Source organism: Crassostrea angulata, chromosome 7, assembly GCF_025612915.1.
Source record: "Crassostrea angulata isolate pt1a10 chromosome 7, ASM2561291v2, whole genome shotgun sequence".
Lineage (NCBI taxonomy): Eukaryota > Metazoa > Mollusca > Bivalvia > Ostreida > Ostreidae > Magallana > Magallana angulata.
This window is the reverse complement of record NC_069117.1, coordinates 60398645-60418387: the sequence shown is the minus strand read 5'-3', so window position 1 is coordinate 60418387 and position 19743 is coordinate 60398645. Positions and strand designations below refer to the sequence as shown.

Here is a 19743-nt window from a genome sequence, read left to right as displayed (position 1 = left end):
GGTACATTTCTTATTAACACTGGATGAAAAATCAAGTTTCAGCAAAACTGAAACTATATGGAAACTTTGCTGAAACTTGAAGTTGAGGTTTCACTTATAGTTTCCGCAGTGCGGAAACCATAATATTGTTTCAGTTAGTTTCCATATAGTTTCAGTCTGCTGAAACTTAATATTTCATTTCCAAATGGTTTCCGCATTGCAGAAACATTGTGGAAATTCTGATAAAGGCATAACCATAATACAAAATAGTTTCAGTAAATTTCAATCTAGTTTCAGTCTGCAGAAACTTGGACCAAGATTCCAAATAGTTTCCGCATCCAGGAAACCAAAACTGAAATCTTGATAAATGCATAACTAGTATATCTAAAAAGTTTCAGCAAATTTCAATACAGTTTCAGACTGCGGAAACTAATAAAGTGATTCCAAATAGTTTCCGCAATGCTGAAACTATAAATGAAATTCAAATATCATTTTTAATCAATGTCAAACAGAGAGGTAGTAATGTTTAATTGAAATATTAAGATAATACTTTCTTTGATAAAATCAAATGGTTTTTTTTTTCACTACATCTGTATAGAAAACAAAAGTTTTATCAATATTCTCATGTCCTTTGTTCTGTTTGCTCCATTAAGTGTTTAAATAAAAGGAAAAAATTCAATTATACATTTTAGATATTTAATATGATCCTACTAAGTTAACAAATAAGTCATTGATACATGGACTCATTTCACATCTGTTATTGGTTTTTATAGCATATTGACATAACAGAATATGATGAGAAATGATGAAAATATAAAATTCATAAATTCTAAAAGTCCTTTGCACATTTAAAGCTTCTGACACACATTAAACAAAATATTTAAAAAAAATCTAAATGTGAAGGATTCAAAAAAGGATGTTTGCCAGTATCGTTCAAATCTATCAGAGCAATAATGAATTATATATATTAAACTGATAATGATCATGATGATAGATTGAAAAATATGATACAGTTGCCCAGCTCTTGCCACGTGGAGGCCTCCTTTTTCAAGAGCCTTTTTTTTTTATTCAATATCATGGTTCCTTAGAAAATTGTTTACCTTCATCTGACTCATTGTCTAAACTTGAATGTTGATTATATATTTTTGCTGACAAAAATTCTTTATTCGATTATTGTTACTAAACATATCTTCTCTTGTGTACCTAACTCTTCATAACTAATATTAAATCATTATGTATACGGAACTTCAAAGGATGGTTTTTGTGCTAACGTTAAAATTTCAGAAAAACTTCTTGAATTTGTGTTCAAGATTATTCAGATAATGCCTTAAATTAAGCCATAATGCCATTACAATGATAAAGGTCCCAATACTTATTTTTAGTTTAAATAACGTACTAATTAGTCTAAAGAGAAAAATAAAAAACTTTCGATATGCTGAGCTCACCAATAAAAATTGTTTCTTATATGGTAATAAACTTTCATGTTCAATCAGTATAATTATGGATTTGATGGACTAGATCATGTTAATTAATTTAAATGCAATTACAATATAGACTCATAATTAAAATGTTACACACCTGACTTGAAATTGTCAGTAAAATACTTCAAAACTAAGACTAGAAAAAATTACATAGTTAAAAGCACTATACCTAAAGGTTATAAGTTACATGCAACTAGATATAAACTTATTTCGAAGCCAACTAAAAATAACATACAACGATATACAGTTAAATTTGTTCACACTATTAAGACTCAACAAATTTAAGTTATCACATTTTACAAATACATCCATATCCCTCACCACTCTAAAATCTGCACTAAAACAATGCATTGTAACGATTGAAGTACAGAAAATAGTGCAACAACAGAGTTGCAGGGAGACTGAAAGTGGATATATTTAGCAATATGTCCTGTGATTTATTTACATATATGTACACAATATTTACATACCTTAATCCTCATTTCAGTGATACAATAAAGTTATTAATATTTTATCTCTGGTTTGATTCCTTTTCCAATTTAGAATACTCACAAGAATGAAATTAATCCAAATTAATCTGAATGATTTTCACTTCACTGTTTTTAAGAAAACACATGGCGTGGTAATGGCGACACAACAATGAAATTTTGAACACCATGTTTCTTGATGGTCCAAGCACACTTTCCCAGTATCCTCTGAATCGGTATGTAGGATGCAGGGCCATCATTCTGCACTCGTTTCTGCCAAACAGTGATCGGGTGGAGGTAACCAAGATCTGCATTTGTTTTCTTGAACCACTCTACAACAGCCAAAAGATGAACTTTAATACAACCATTTACTTCGATTGAATGCATCAGATAGTGTGATACTTTTCCTGGCCTAATATCACCGAAATCAGGATCAAGCTTGGAATCATCTCCTGCCCATTTGGCCATCAGCATCTTGTAGTTTTTGCACCTGGAACTAGAAACAGAACCATACATTTCATTAGTCCAATAGACAGTGCTGTACTTTTTGGCTACCCTTGCTATTGCATCACCTGGAAATGAAGTTTCATATAAACACTCATACATTTCCTTTAGGTCATCACGCTCTTTCTGGCTCATGGTAACCAATGTATAGGCCTCCTGCTTCACCTGCAAAAGTGACAAATCAGTCCATACAAGAGGGTCTTGTCTGTTGATTGGTTCCTCTGAAGCCACTTGTAGTTTTGGAGTTGGAATTTTTGGGCTGTCAATTTCCTCTCTACAAAACTCTGTAAAAAAATCAGAAAATTCCCCAAACTCTTTGTGTTTCATGTCAGCGGCAAATCCAATCTGCTGGAACTTTCGCATTATCTGTATTTCCACTGAGCGTTTGTTGGTGGGGAAATCTGCAAGGAAACCATTAAATCTTTCAAAACTGAAAGCCCAAAACCCATAAATACTGCCATAACACTCAATCGTTTCTTTAAGATGGCCATGTAGATGCATGTTAGGTGTAAGAAATGATGGTCCATAAAGCTCCTCTGCAATCCTGCTGACCTGCAAGAAAAGTCTATCTGCAATAACAAGCCTGATTTTCCTCATGGTTGGCTGGCATAATTCTCTACAAGCTAAAACAAACTTCTGCCACATCTGCAAGTGCCTCTCTGGAAGCAGGCCCTGTAAGGAAAATAAAGAATACAACAAAACCCAGTTCTTCCACTCATCAGCTGTAAATTGAGAGTAATTAGTGGCAATATTAGTAGGAAGGCGGCCAATGTCTGCTGGTACATTTAACTCTGAGATCCGTCCACCAATTAACTCCAAATCAGCCTTGGTAAGAAGCTCATTCTCCACCCAGTGAACAAAGAACCGCTTGGCTGTGCCTAAAAACAAATTATGCATAGGCTCTACAACAGAAAATTTTGATGGTTCGAAATAATCCAACTCAAGCAGGGCTGTGCTTTTGTACCCAAATTTCTTGTAGATCTCATTCTGCTTTGATAGGCTGGGTGCATTTTTGCTTCGCTCTGCTTGTCGAATATGCTCATCTCTGGTTCTTTTCTGCCATTTGTTGTTGTCCACTGGTCCGCAGTACCTGTTACCAGAATTATCCTGGAAAGAAATAGTACATAAAGAACAGCCTTTTATTGCAGCATGTCCCATGAATCCGGCAAGTTTGCGTGCAGCTGGAATGTCAGAGGATGCACATAGCAGTAATACTTTGACAAACACTGGGTCTTTGTTGGCTGGGGAAATCTGGAAACCTCTGGAAAGTAAATTCAACTCATTAATAATTGGCTGTAAAAAATAATCCAAAGACCCTGGCTCTTTCTTTAGGGAAGGTATGATACCAATCAGCATGATGTTCTCCATCCTAAAACGTAAATGCCTAGGTAAATTCATGAAAACAAAGTATATAACACCAAGGGATAAATCTCGTCTCCTGCTAAAAGGCTGAAACCAATCAACATTAATCATTAGTGCATAATTGTTGGGTTGACTCAGGAAAGGTTCACCGTTGTACGTCTGGAATTCCTTCCATATGTCGCCATCGTATAGGTCCCCTAGATGGTTTTCGATCACTTCCCTATTTCTCCATTTGTTGCATTCTGCTTCAAAACCAGGTCTAGAAAGAAATTGTTCAAGGTTATCAATAATATTTTTGTAACAGAAAGTTTTTAATGGATAAAACTTTGTTTTGTTGTTTGAAAGGTGAACCTCCTGGACAAGGCTGGCATCACAGCGAAATTTCCCTCGACGTCCATGATTGGCACTGCTTTTGTCTACCCTGCAACCAAACATCATATTAGAACATTTATGTACAACAGTACGGCCATCGCGATTCTGCACAACATCTCCATATCTGTAAAGAGCAGTACAATTAGGGCAAACAATATACTTTAAAAAATCATCCCTCAAACTCTGTTAATTTGCGGAACCTGTAAAGAGAATGTGGAAATGCATTAGAAATGGCTTTAAAGAGTGTGCTACATTTTCCTACAAAAAAAAATATCTGGCTGAAAAGCTGAAGCAATTTCTCGATGCAAGCATTACTCAATAGATATTTATTTTGAATATGCACAAGAGAAGAGAGAACCCATAATACAAACTGTTGTGCAATACTTGTTTTGTTGTGTTGTTTTCTCTGGTCTCTGCTGGTAATGTCCCTTTCCAGTTCCTCTTCTGCTTCATCCCAGTGTTGTGCTGCTTGACCATCCTCATCATCATCACTACAACCAGATGTGTCCAACTCTGTCTCTGGGTCATCTTCGAGTCCACTTGCTTCATCCTGCAAAATATAACCATTCAAATATTTATGTTGCTGTTAATTCTATTTAAATGAATATATATTTTACATTTGCAAATATGTTTCCTTCTTTCATAAAATGAACCTACGAAATAGCAAATAATTAATTCTGTTCAAAAATTTTAATAGTCCCAGCTTATCGTTTAATGCGCATGGTTGCATTACATGTACTGTAAACATAAAATTCCATTATATAATTATGATAATTCTGAACAATTTAATCTCTTAAATGTAAAATATACATGTATAAGTTATATACAGATCGATTTTAAAAAGTTCACCAGGATATGAATTCTTTAACATGATGTTTATTTCTTAAAAAATCTTATCACTCAAATCAAAGTTTGATGATTAAGAGAGCATTTCCTACCATCATGACTGTGTCTTCTGGAATTTCTCTTGAAGCTGCAGACATGTCAACAAACTCCTCGTCAGTCTGGTCTGCCAATGGCAGAGAATCTGCAATATTTAACAATCACAATCAAAGCTGCATGGCCATAATTATTGGTTATTACGTACAGTATCAAATAATTTTTCATGCAAACTTATCTTAGATAGATCATAGTATATAGACTTTCACCTAATTAGACTAGCAGAATTGATCGCCTTTCAAATTAAGTTACAAATATTCAAAGTAAATAAAAATCATATCTTTATGGAAACACAATCTTTAAAAACAAATCCCAATGCATCATGGGCATGTTTAGAAAGGGAATCATTTGGTTTGATATCCTGATTGATTGGGTTAACCCGCACATTATGCATCAATATCAATTGTAAACAAAACAAACTTCAGAAAGATAACTGAAAATATATATAGGACTATCTTTGATTTGTCATCGATCTGTCACATTTTTTAAAGGTGGTTATGAGTGATGTTGTAGGTGTTAACTTTGGTTTACAATTTTGCTATAAAAAGACAATTTTCCAGGGTCAGCTTTACATATATTGTTTAGTTATTCATGTATTTTTTTTTTGATAATATGTTCTTGTAACTTGCTCTTTAATAAAAAAAAAATTGTGATATAAATTCAAAGAAGTGATAATTAATATTTGTAGCAATGAAGATTTTTCTTTTCCAAGATACTATAGAAGACAATTTTTTGTCTTCTCTGAATGAAGAAGCTATTAAGTAATTATTATTGTCATTTTTGTATTCCATATCTTTCTCCCCATATAAAATTTGAACATATATTCAATACATAGATAATACAAAGGAAATTGCCATAATTCACATATAACATTTAACAGCAAACGTTGATGCTTTTTTATGTACCCCTAACAGCTGCCTAAGATATCTCTAAAATAAGTGTTGTATTCTTTCAAAGAAATTGTTCTGATGACATTAAATCATATATGTATAATTTTATTACACAATTATTATTATATACACTGATAAGTAACCTGACGTTCAAAGACTTACGTGCACCAATAGATGGCACATGCAGTGCAGGTCGCCATGCCCGTCTTTTTGATTTGCCATACAACTTTCGGTGTCGCAAAACTGTTCTACTAGAAAGGAACTTGTTGCAATGTGGACAAAGTTGCACTTTTTCCGATAATGGTGACGCCATTTTGACATCTGAAATGTAAATATAGTGAACACGTTGTTGATAAAGTGTGCGTTTGATTTGTCTGACAGAATATGTTTCTGTATTTGGTGCGTTTGATTGTGTCCAAAAAAATCGCTATTTGAATGACCATACACATCTACACTGAAAGTCATTAAAAATATCTTACATTTCTTAGAAATAGAAATATGAAGTTCCTAATCGAATATGCACTTTTCAAGACAAAAGAAACATAATTATTCCGATGTTACGTGAAAAATTGAAGAATTTTTTAGGGATCAACAATGCTGATGACCTATCTGTTTTACAGTTAGTTATTGCATATAATTAGTAATTACATACAATCTACATGCATTAGATAATAATTTCGATTGATTAAGTTGCTCATCATTTAGTTAATGAAGTAATTACCAATTAACTTTTTTCCTATCAATTGTTCAAGAACGTTTGAAAATTGAAAACTATAATTATCACCTCACCGCAATTAAGATGTCAGGAAAAACAAGTAAGATAAATATCAAATGGACGAGAAATTAACATTTTCGTTCCTACAATGGCTAAGCATGTTCTGTTGGGGAGTTCGTATGTGTCTCGACTTGAAAGAGCGTTTGCGAACAACTTAAAAATTCCTGGACATGTGTTCTTTATGGGAAAAGGTGGTATGAAGACTGATAACATTCCAACTGAGTTTTTGACTTCAATAAAGAGAATTCAACCTGACTGTGTCTTCGTTCATTTGGGTGGAAACGACATTACCAGTGACTCTTATCCAAAGGATATTGCGACTCGATTATTATGCCTGTATGACGATTTATTAAAAAGCGGTGTGAAGTATGTGTTTGTTGCAGAAATTATTCCTCGTCGACCTTCTCAACGACATTGCCCAGGACTCACGCACGCCGAGTTTGAGACCCAAAGGAAAAGAGTTAACTGTTATTTAAAGAAGAAAATCGGTCAGAGACTTGTACGGTTCAAACTGATAACTTTCCCAAAAGATTACGATAATGACGAGATCCACTTGAGCACAACAGCACAGAGTGGAAGATGTGGCCTGGAAAAGTACTTTTTTAGAATCCGTCGTGTGTTGCTGAGTGTTTGTGTAACTAGATAACTTACATTGTGACAAATGAAATTGCAAAATGAATCCAGCATGCCCATATCACTGTGTACTTTTATTAAAACATGAACCTGAATTACAATAAATTCTATCATTCAAGTCTTAAACTTTTTGATGTTTTTTTTTTAAAAACAATTACTTCTACCTTACCTTGTTGAATTGGTGAGACACCTTATATTGTTTCTAAAAAGAAGTCACAAATGACCAATTCAGATTTAAATTCGTTTCATTAAATATATTCAGTTTCATGCCAAAAAACAGGTGTTTGAAGTCAAATCATTTTCATAAAGACCCCCCCCCCCCCAAAAAAAAAGGAGTTTTTTTAGTTTTAATTTCAAAAAACCTGATGATTTTCACATCGAAACCTCAATCCCTTAAAATCATTTTACATCTGGTGTTCTATAATCATTGAAGCATTCCAACCATCAAACTTTTGACGCAATTTAACAGACTGACAAATTACCCGAAAACGTTCATGTTGTACTGAATCTCTGATAAGTTGGTTACCACTCCACGTTTTTGTTAATTATAAATGGTTTGTTTTTAATAAGAACTTATAAAGACAATATCAAAAATTGCACACACTCACTCCTTGAAATAAGAGTCAAGCATTGTTTTTTTCAGTTTTAAAAAGAGGCTATATGAAGATTTTTCAAGCTGGTAGCAACTACGGTGGTGGGGGGGGGGGGGGGGGGGGGGCTTCTCCATCCTACATGTACTTCTTCTCAGACTCACAACAGTTATTTTATTTTTTATTGATTTGCATGAATATAAAAAATTTAGTCTTGATGGGACAACCCCTCACCATTTTAGGTGCATTTGGAAAAAAAGTAAAAGGTGAATATAAAAATGACATGCAAGTTTTTTTTTAAGGTAACCCTCCTCCCACCTTGCACGGATTAGTATTTTAGCAGTTCGGTTGTCGAATGTGATTGGGTTTTTGGGTTTTTTTTAAAGGTCAAGTCAAAATTCAATTTTAAATGAATACTTTAAATGGTTTAAAATCATGCAAATAAAGTGCATTATTTTTATTTAGATAGGATAATAATAAAAGATAATTTCATATTCTTGTACAGAGTAGGAGACACCATATATTGCAGGTACATTTCCTGTTTGCTTTGATGACAATAACATGTTAGTTTCTTGTATATTCTGTGTGGATTCTGTCGTTTTTTGGTCAGACACTAAACAATAGAGTATTGCCAACTACATATACACATTCATACTAAATATATATCTTGAACACCTGTCCAGGTGTCCAGGTGACACCCGGCCACCTGTTCAGGGATGTTAGTTCAGTTCTTACGTAATGATGTGAATTCTGCGGGGTTTTTGCTAGACGCTAACAATAGATCATGCTTTACGTGTATACACATTATTATTTTATGGTCTGCAATTAAAGACATCAACAAAAAAAAGATAATATACCGGCATACTGTGAAAAGACTCTCTTATTTAATCAAACAATATTGCAATCTCCTCTCCTAGTCTGTCTATCTTGGCAAAATCTTAAATTCGTCTTTAATTCATTATATGTTGATAAAAGAAAATATTATTGCATGTAAGATTTCATCTTATTTGTTTTTTTGTGCTTTCCTGCACCATTCAATTTTTTTTTTCCAGTGGGGACTTGATTCATTCGCACTATTTTTACAATGTGCTTCTATTTACACCCTTCTCGCATAATTTAATGTTAATCTGTATAATTGTGCGTTTTTATTTAACTTGAACTCACGTCTTTCGAAGTTGCATGCAATGATCAACAAATTGTTTTTACCAATTCCAAGACCAGTTCACTGATATTTGAGATTCAAATTAAGAATAGTACAAATGTACACACACACAGTCAAAGATCACATCGTGCGGTAGAAGTAATAAAAATAAAAAGTTAAAAAAAACAGTAGGTTGTTTAAGTCACAGGTGCTTAAAGAAAGGACCGACCCCTATTCCACCCGGCCAACACCAAGAACCCCCGGTACTTGAGGTGGGGGATAGAGGGGGAGGGGGGGGGGGTGGTCGGTCCTGTCCTTAAGAACATGTGGTTTAAGTTTGTATTTTGAAAGAGCAGAATTTGGAAATAATCTTAATTTAAATCTTGACATATATATATATATATTTCTGGTTTTTCTTCATTATAAGCATTCATTAGTTTGTTGAATTTTATAATATATGCATGAATTTTCACATTTGTATAGTGGAGTGGACCTTCTAGGGGAATTTAGGGGAAATTAACTTGCAAGTTAATAAAAGCTTTTAATTTTTAATATATATGTTGTTCTTGCGTGTGTGAATAATCTTTTTTTGTCAAGTTCCTTAAAAATTGAAAAATTGTCGAAGTTTCTGATGTCGAGCCGCCCCCTACTTTCAATTTGTTTCCGACGCCTTGATCTGCATATAAATTCATATATATAAGAGAGTATTGCAACTTCAAATTAAAATTTGAAAATTTTCCTTTTTTTATATTTGTCTAATCAAGCTATATTATAGTACATAACCAGGAATGGAGCTGATATAAGAGAATTAACGTTATATCTAAAACATACAACCCTGTTGAAAATTTGCTACGTGTTTAGAAAAAAAAGTTGATATATATATATAAACAAAATTCACATTTAAAATTTGTAAAAATATATATTATTATTATACGAGTTTTGATAACCATTTTCCAATCAAAACAAAATCGATCCCAGAATGCATTGCGGGAAAATACGCCTTTCTGATTGGTCACGCCATTTTGTCATATACCGCTATCGATAACGGATGGCGCGCACTTGGAAAGAAGAAGCTGAAGATGGACAACGACATGTGGGAACGTGCTTTTAGAGAGATGAGTGAGATAAGAAGACTCCTAGACTCCGCGGAGAAGAGAAGACCACTGCGAATGCCCGATGGAATACAGGTTCGTAAAAAAACACAAAAACTGGCAAATTCAAATTTTACATTGGAAGCAATCGCGCCAAAACGAGCCAAAGTGTCGTACATAAATTTTACCGTTTAAATTATCGGATTACGTCGAAATGATGTAGAAATTATGTCGGGCAAACCATATTTATAATTTCACATCGGTTTTCTATCAGGTGCACACAGTATTTAAAAATTGAGCCATGTTCTGATGTTTACGTATGTCATTGATTTCTTGTTCCCCCCCCCCCCCCCCAAACAAACTTAATTAAAAATTTTTAACTATAGTAAAGTAATGATCTCTGAACATGCTGAATCTTATAAGATTTTTTTTATTATGTTTTTTGTAATTAAACTAGGCCTACCTCATGCCTCTTATTGCTTCCGATGTAAATTTGTATCTATACTGTATAGTTCAACAGGATAGTAAGTCTATGCATCTGTTTTTCTTATTTAATTAGAAATCACAGAATAAGTAACATTTCATTTGTTAGTTAGCTTAATTAGAAAGTGACCATATTTATAAAAATGTTTTTATATTATCACGATTATGTATCTATTTTATAATGGTGTACTATAAACAAGTCCTCCATGAAATACATCTAATTATTTCATTAAGATTAATAATAACATAAAACCTATCACATATTTATATCGCAACATGTTACTGGGTTCAGCCTTCTATACTATTACGCATGCACATTTACTGTAAACAAGACACATGCAGGGCTCGCAAGGATTTTTCTGGAATGTTTGTTGATAGAAATATGTCTTCTACTTCTTCAAGGTAATATTGTTCAAAGGTTTTAAAATAACCTCAATTATTATTTTGTAAGCATGTATTTTTCGTGTTTATCATAGGAGTTACTTCAACCTAAATTCATTTCCCTTGAGGAGTTATTTCACCTATTCATGTCTGTTCATTTTAAGATGAACCAAAATTGGTAAACCATTTATAAATTATTGAGGATTTGTTCCATTTAGAGAGTCTCTTAAACCTCATATAAGCGTATGACCATAGTTGGATGAAGATTTTGTAGTTTTTAGCTCGTGCCAATTACTGTCAACCAAAGTCCATGTATGAATAAACGATATAAGATTATTCCGAATTGTACGATCTGTAAATTTCCAGAAGCTCATAATTAAGTATGTGAAAGGGATTTTTTTAATGTATTTCAACTATCACAATCAACATTATATCTTATTTTCTAACGATACAATCGGTAAATCTGAAGTTATTCACACACATGTTTTTAGCTGTACTGTCTCTTTAACCTGTTGGAGTAAGGAATTTAAATTCAAGATTAACAAGTTCTAGTACCTACTACCTTATATCATTATATTATGATAGTTCTTAAACTAAAAGTAATTACAACCTTGTAATTTCCTTCTTAATTTGTTGTAGTGTACATTAAAATATTGAAACTAATTATAGGCATAGATTCTTTAATCAAATTTGCTAGATTGGTCTTCATCAATGTATCGAATTGTATTTGAATACACCTGTCAAGCAATATTTGATGCACTGTTGTAACGATACCAATATAAATTAAGGATATGAGTTCGGAGTTCCTAATTTAGAAACGGCTTAAATTCGTAGTATGTCCAATTGGAAGATGAGTAGAGCCTGTAATATTTTATATAGAAAATAACAGAATATGGTTTATGATTTTTATCAGACAAAAATACAGTTAATACTGTAGTAAGTACAAGTATGATTGTTTATTATTCCTTAATGACACTGTCACCTAATATCAATTGTTAAAGGAGGAGACAAACAATATTTCAATTTAAAAAATTTCAACAGAAAGTCAGAGCCCTGTAAATTACAGGGTAAATATTTGAAAAAAATAAATTATCTATATTCTTTAAAGGACTCTGTAGCATTCTCAATGTACGTCATTAATAAAATCATTATGATCAGGTCATACTTATAGTATCATATAAGTCAATGAATACGTCCCATATATTTTATTAAGATATGATATTAAGTTAAGCCATATAAAACAATGTTTTTCGATATTTATCCCTGTCCCTGATGTATTTAATTTTATTTTGAAAATATAATTTAATGTGTGGAAAAATATTTAACTCTGTCCAGGTAAACAAAAAAGTCATTTATGTACGAATTGTCCGGATAAACAAAAAAGTCATTTATGTACGAATTGACATTTCTGGTTTCTGAAAACATTTCAAAACAACAACTTGGTATTTATTTGGATTATTGCCCTGTAAAGGTAAGAAACAACTGTTTTAAGAGAAATTCAGAGTTAAAAGGGTTTCAAAATTGAAGCAAGCGGGAGAATAAGTTCATCCCAGCTGTCTATGCCAAATTTTTAGAAAAAATTGTCCCAAATCACTTAGCAAATACAATTTCATAATGCATAAGAAAAGTCAACACAATTAACAGGGAATTCATTTCATGTTAATTACAATAGATATTACTCTATTTATAAAATTAGAATTGGGCTCAAAATTACAACTTTTCCAATAGGACTCTACAAATAGCTTTGTGAGATACACATTCAATAAGTTTCCTCCACTAATTGTCTTAATGCGTAATGTATTTCAATATATAATGAAAATTATATAGATTTAAGTTAAAACAAGTTTGTTTTCGCTAGTAATGGAAAGAATTGTACAGCTACGTAAATGTACCCCCTCCCATTAAGACTAAAGGTGTAACAATTCTGCAATAATTTTGAGGGAAAATAAAACAACTATATGCGTATCATATTATTACATTTCTATCATGAGCACATTATATGAGTTAATTTTCATTTACTTCCTAGAGTAGTTTCATGGTATACATAACATTCAGAAATTTTCATACAACGTTTGCAATTTTATATTTGGTTCTGATTAATTAAAGTTATCTTTCTAAAGTTTGTTGATTGACTTTCCTTGTAGTTGACATATTTTCTCTATGTAATATGGTTTTTTAATAAAGGTTGGCAAAATGGATAACAGTTGATAACTAAATAGTCACATTATAGTGATACATAATGTATCGCATTAATATATCGTGATACTTATCTTATCGTGAGCTAGCTGGCGATACTTAAGCCTAATGAATACACCCAAGAGCATGCATGGTGATAGGAATAAACCAAATATTTTTATTTACGTGGTTTGAAGATATTATTTGGTGTCTCTAATTACATGTACATATCTAAATAATGCATTTCCCCGCACAAAATTTTATTTTTCAAGGAGATGCTCTACACATGCTTGACATGTGGAATATTGATTGATATCAGTCATGTTTGTTATTATAAGAATACAAATTTTACCTTTTGTAATGTTTACCATTTTTTTTGCTTTTTTATTGAATTTACAACACAATTCATTGGTGTTAAATTTTAATTCACCATTATTTAAATATAATTTGAGTCATTGTATATAGTGTATGATAATTAATTTAATGCTTATATATTATACCCGAGCTCCAAAGGAGGTAGGGATTCCAGTTTTACCTTAGTGTATCTATCTGTAGTTTACTGGCCGTAACAAATTTCTGTCTCACTTTAATTTCTTAGCAAATATTAAGGAGCTGGATTGGGTGGGTAACTAATTAACTATCAGATCTTGCTTTATCTGAAGATATGATTTGTACTATAAACTATCATCTTAAGAAAAATTCCAATTTTTTAGCTTTGGTTTAATTTTTTAACAGTTACAGAGCTCTTTTTTTTTTAAGCCGAAAAAATTATTGTGTTTCAGGTAACCTGAACTAACCTAAGAAAATGTGCCAATCTTACCAATATTAGACATTCGTTTTTATCAGATTTTGATTTTCATTTTATTTCCATTGATATATGTTTTTATCAGAATATTATTTTCTCAAATTTTATTCTTAACAACATCTTCAAAATGCTTAAGCTAGCAATAAACAAAGATAATGATCAACTTTCAAGCGAATTAATGTCAGAAGATATTTGGTGCATGTGCAGGGTAATTAATGTATACATAGAGAAGGAACATAAATAATCAGCTTTGCAAGACATAATTAAGAAATATTTGATATGTTTGTGGATACATTTATATGCCTTAATTCCTTACTTAACATATCTTTTAAGCACGACAGATAATTGGTCTGTGGTCAGCTGGCAGTCCTCAATATATTTTAACTTATCTGCTACTGTTAAGGGTGAAACGTTTACTGAACTTTGTAAACGTGTAAACAGAGACAGCAGTAAATGAAAGCCATATGTCTTAAAATGACTGTGACCTTGAGTACTCTTAATTGCAGAATACACTTGTTGTTACGGTATAGCCATGTGGTGCAATTATTCTTTTTATTACAATTTTGATGATATCAATATCCTTTTAATGTCAATTTTGCATATTTTGTATGTGTGGGTATCAATAGTTAGCATTTGCTCAGAGATATCTTGTTGTTATGACTATTTGTGCTGTCACCTTTTCACATTTATGCTCTCAGAGATCAGTTCGTCAAGTGATAAGAAAGCTGCAGGAAGATGAAGAGAACCCGCTGGTGATGAACTTTGAGAAGTAAGTATATTAATAATTTCATTTGTTGTAAGTGTAAAAACAAACGTGACCATGATTTTTGGTTTTTATGCCCCCCTTCGAACAGCAACACCAACAGTTTCTGTTCATTTTCTCTGCCACATAGTAAAAATGAATTAAGTCTTAGAAAATCTTCTCGACTTCAATATATATTTGTTAAAAACTCAATGCATGATTATGATGTCCATGAGGCCCTCTACTAAAATTGTGAAATTCATGATCCCCTGGGTCAGGGGTTCAGGACATGGGGGGGGGGGGGGGCAATATAGTGTTAATGCAGATAGTGTTTAACAAATTTATTCTCTATTCTCACACATCTGTATAAAAAACTGACTAATAATTATGTTTACCAGGTAGTCCTCTACTGAAATGTTTTCATGTCCCCTCAAGGATGGGTTTTGACTCTAGGGCAGGGCCAAACAGGATTTATAGTTATAGGTGTTGATGCATAAAATGTTTTAAAAAAGTAACTTCTCCACTCCCACAAACTGAAAGGAAAACTTAATTCATGATTTTGTAGACCAGATCTTTCAGTTTTTCGCTGCAAATTATAGGTTTCAAAGTTCTTTTTGAAAGATTTCAAGCAGGGAGGTGGTCGTCATTACAAATTTATTATTTTTCTACTCGAGTATGAAACCTAATTAATTAGATGCATATATGAGACTCCTCGACAAGTTTCTGTTTGGGTTATATGCTACTCAGGTGACCGCTAAGACCAATTAGCCTCTTGTTAGTCAGAGTTATGTGCCTTGGAATTAGAAAAATTTATTTAAATTATTTGTAGTTTTCATTCATTTTCTCTCAGTCCCTTCCAAGGGAGGGCAGCATAAGTGTTTAACAAACATCTTTAGGTTACTTTAGCTTGATTTGAAGAGTGAGTGATTAAAAAAAAAGTCTGAAATTATATAATGTTTGTTTACAATATACATTTGAATGCATAATAACTTTTTATTTGACAATGTGTTTGTTTCTATAGATAAAAAAACAAATATTTTATAATTGTGTAACTGAAATCAAACAGAAACGCCACTTTTTATAAGTCAGTGAACAGTTCACATAAAAAAAGGCATTACACTGGAGTTAAAACTTTTGTGTCAACAGTAAGTACAGTCCCTCAATGAATCAGCGACATTCACAAGCAAATTTAATTCATTTGATGATAAAAATGGGAAATGCCCAATGTTAAATCAGAAGTACATGGGCCTAAGAACCAAGGATCTAATAGGAGCGGATCAAAGATCTGATAATAATAAGATAGGTTATACCACAAAATCTGCCCTATGCAACACGAGATTCAGAATTCCCCCATGCCCAATTTTTTGGGTGTTTTACCCAGATTACATAGGGAATTGAATGCTAGTTCATATTAACATGCAAGTGTATAAAGTTTTTGATGTAAAATTATTTATCAATTTTCTTTTAGATTTGAAAACAATGATGTAAAGACCATTGTCCGTGAAGTGCGGAGGGCTTACAAAGACTATGACTGGGGTGCTGGAACTGTTGAAGGTAAGCAAACAATGACAAATTGATAAGTCATAAATTTGTTATACCTCCCTGTTTTTATATTTCTCAGCAACTATTAATCAAAGTTGATGGAAATACTATGTTCAGTTATGTCAAATTGTCAAATTTGTTTTTGTACCAATCAGTCTTCTTTTTCTATGACAACTTTGACAAATGATTTTTTTTATGTACTTTCGTATAGGCGTGTCATTGGTGTATTCATTTTTGAACAAATTAAATATAATGTTGCTGTTCAATGTAGAATTTCCTTATCTATCAATAATATTGATATAATATATTTCCTAGCAAAGTTATTTATGTTATTTATAAATTTATTTTGCTATTAATAGGGCTATATTTTCATTTAACCATAATAGTGTCTTACAATTACAATTGGAAGTAACAAAGGTCACTTTAAGTTAATTTGTGTTGGAAATTTCATGACCTAATTGACCTTGTTTAGATGTCTCTTAAAAAAGTTTACTTTCAAAGTGAGGTGTGAAACCCTTTTTGTATAGCAAGATCTTGTCATTATCTACTCCTAATTAGCACCTATGAAGAGAGGGAGCAGGATATGTTGGGGTGTTGTTCAATTTAATTCATATACCATACACATAGTAAAAGAATGCTCATTATTTCTTTGTTATAGAATATTTCATGCAGCATTGTTTTCTTTTGAAATATGAAAATCTAATGAAATTAAATAACTTGAATAAAAAGAACATGTTTGATAATTAATAAAGATTAATCACATGATATGACTATTTAATGATTTGTATGAGACTATTGTTTGGAGTGATATTTTTATTTCTTTCTTATCATGCCCAACACAATTAAAATTGCATTTGCTGTTTTGGCATAAAAAATATCGAGAGAAAGTTAAGTCAAATGATGGAAAACTCTGTAATAATTGCAATTGGAAGGGACAGATTTGGAAACTTTTGCTGAACAAACTCAATGGAATTTATTTCTTTCTTGCTTAAGATATTATTAATTTTCTCAATAAACATCTTGGAAGTTAGTACATCTAGACAAAAATATGTTATAATTACAAAGATTACTTACTTTGAGTCTTCTCTCCTCCAACTGTAGACTCCAAATAACCTGCTTACTAATGACTTCAGTTTTATAAGGCAGGTGTTTGAAGCCATACACTTATAAAAACACAATGCCAATATATTGCTGACAAGGGTGGAGGGGATACAAGAGAGTTGTTGTTTTAAACATCTACACCGGGGCACGACACATCTCCTGAAGCCATTGTGTCATTAATAGATACTTTCAAGTTCAACAAAGGATATGTAGTAACAAATACCATCAAATACAGAAAACATTTTTGCTTTTAATATAGGCTTTTAATGATGAATTTTCTCTGGATTAATCTTATAGCCAGTTTCAGAAATAATAAATATCTTGATACATGGTACATGCCTATATAACAAGTAAACTGGCATGGTTTAGTTTTTATAAAACATGGGTTGCATTACGCAATAATAATAATAAAAATACATGCAATCAAATAGAGATAAAGGATATTTATTTACATATAAATGGAAAAAGAGTGGGTTTTTTTCAGCATGCAAATGCTTTACTGGCATTGTATGTTTCAGTGTTAAGAATATTTAAAGTAATTTATGTAAGTAAATTATCTAGTATGATGACTACTTCCTAAGTTTAAGGGGGGGGGGGGGGCACTACCTTTACACTAAAGATCACTTTATCCTTCTATGTCCCGCTTTATTAGAAACAGTTTATAGCAACAAAACTCTTCATTTGTTTTCTTTACAAATCTGTAATTTTTTATAAAGAAGAAAACTGATGCATGGAATAATTGATACATTTTTGTTATATACTTTTGTTTCATATGTGTATTTATTTATAAATGTCTTTTATAGAAGCTGTGAAAAGGGTGTGGAGGAACATGCGAGATGAGAACAAGAGGAAGGAAAATGGAAAAGTTCAACAGCACAGGGAAAGGAATAAAGCAGCAAAGCGCAAGAGAGATGTAATTGTTTTGTTTCAATATAACTTCATATTCCTTTTAAATTTTGCATTGGTCAAAGCAACAACAAGCATTATAAATACATGTATAAGCTTTTATTTAAAAAATCCATGTTTAAGGTGCCTAGGTTGCAAATGTCTATGATTGCTAAATAAAAACTAAATTATTTTCTATTTGCACTGAATATATACTTTGTTGTAAATAACTTAATTTGTACTTACCTGTGTATTATTGTTTCAGAAACTGAAGAGTAGGCTGATTCAGCTGGAGCGGGATGAATTTTTCACGCGGGAGGAGAAGAAATCTGTGAAACGTGCTTTCTCCGTAGAGACCATGTCCCCAGAAGTGAGTGATGATGAGGATGCCACAAGGCGTGTGGCAATCCCCTTCATCTGGGAGTCTTCTAAAATGACGGACATCAAGCGAGTTCTGGACGCGGATTACCGTCAATCCCTTGTGGCGCAATCACGTAGACAGAAGTCCAAAGTGTTCAGATCTACAACAGACGCCGTTAGAACACCGCCTCCGAAGGACATCCCGAGCTGGGTCATCTCGTCCACGTACGTCATGGAGTGATGCGACTCGAGTGAATAATTTATTTATTAACATGTTTGAATAGTTGCTGTTTTTATGACTCGCAGATAGTATTTATTTTGAGTATATATTTTTTGTGTTATTTTTTCATTGGTTATAATTTGAGATGTTTATATGTATATACTTGTACTTAAGTTATTTTAAGAAGCAGTGTTTATCTTTTTTGCAAGTCCCTTGTTGTTAATATTTGTCTAAATAATGCATATTATCTTTGTCATTCAGTTTTACTTTTGTATGTTGCAATGAATAGTTTGTTGTCATTGACACAGAATAATTTATCTTGTAATATGTTTATTAAAAATCCCTAGCCTATTTATTGATATCTTTAAATTAAAAAGAATGATTGGGATTTACAGTGTAGGAATTGGACACAGATTGAAAATTAGTATTCTTGATTAATCTCTTAAAGCTTGTTTTTCCAATTTCCAATGTATTGTATGTAGCTCACTGTGAGGGAATAAATTCAATATATGTTGTGCATTGAAATTGAGTTGTTATATATATGGCAAGGGATGAACGACTCATAAATACGTTTTAGTATGTTTCAGTTGCGGAAACCACTGTAATAAATAATTTTTTTATATATATGTAGAACTATATATACCCAAACGGTTTAAGTGTGTCGAAATGATCAGGAAATTTCATTTAAGTTTCCATTGCAGAAACCATAAGTAAACATATATCCAACTAGTATATGTAGGTTGAAACCATGCAGAAACTTCAAGTTTCATCAAGTTTCCATTGCGGAAACCATTGGTAGACAATAGATATCCAGATGGTATATGT

At 32.2% G+C, this 19743-nt stretch overlaps 3 protein-coding genes across 4 annotated transcripts in view; 1 reads left to right on the top strand and 2 right to left on the bottom strand.

Annotated features, from left to right (window-relative positions):
- The window catches only part of LOC128191425 (hemicentin-1-like), a 79855-nt gene that overhangs the window by 57249 nt on the left and 2863 nt on the right, over nucleotides 1-19743 (bottom strand). The window lies entirely within an intron of this gene.
- Nucleotides 34-18248, bottom strand: LOC128156366 (uncharacterized). Of its 2 annotated transcripts, XM_052818470.1 has the most exons (5): nucleotides 17427-18248; nucleotides 6157-6315; nucleotides 5104-5192; nucleotides 4550-4715; nucleotides 34-2259 (listed from the first exon to the last, which is right to left on the bottom strand). In XM_052818470.1, exons 2-5 carry the CDS (start codon nucleotides 6305-6307, stop codon nucleotides 2063-2065), a joined length of 603 nt encoding a protein of 200 aa, XP_052674430.1. In that variant the 5' UTR covers nucleotides 6308-6315; nucleotides 17427-18248; the 3' UTR covers nucleotides 34-2062. The 2 variants fall into 2 exon arrangements, with proteins under 2 accessions (XP_052674430.1, XP_052674431.1); XM_052818471.1 differs by lacking the exon at nucleotides 17427-18248 and having other exon boundaries at nucleotides 2145-2259; nucleotides 4537-4715; nucleotides 6157-6837.
- LOC128156365 (uncharacterized) lies at nucleotides 10077-19433 on the top strand. Its single transcript, XM_052818469.1, has 5 exons — nucleotides 10077-10320; nucleotides 14767-14837; nucleotides 16279-16364; nucleotides 18257-18366; nucleotides 18604-19433. The coding sequence occupies exons 1-5, from the start codon at nucleotides 10213-10215 to the stop codon at nucleotides 18937-18939; spliced, it is 711 nt and encodes a 236-aa protein (XP_052674429.1). The 5' UTR covers nucleotides 10077-10212; the 3' UTR covers nucleotides 18940-19433.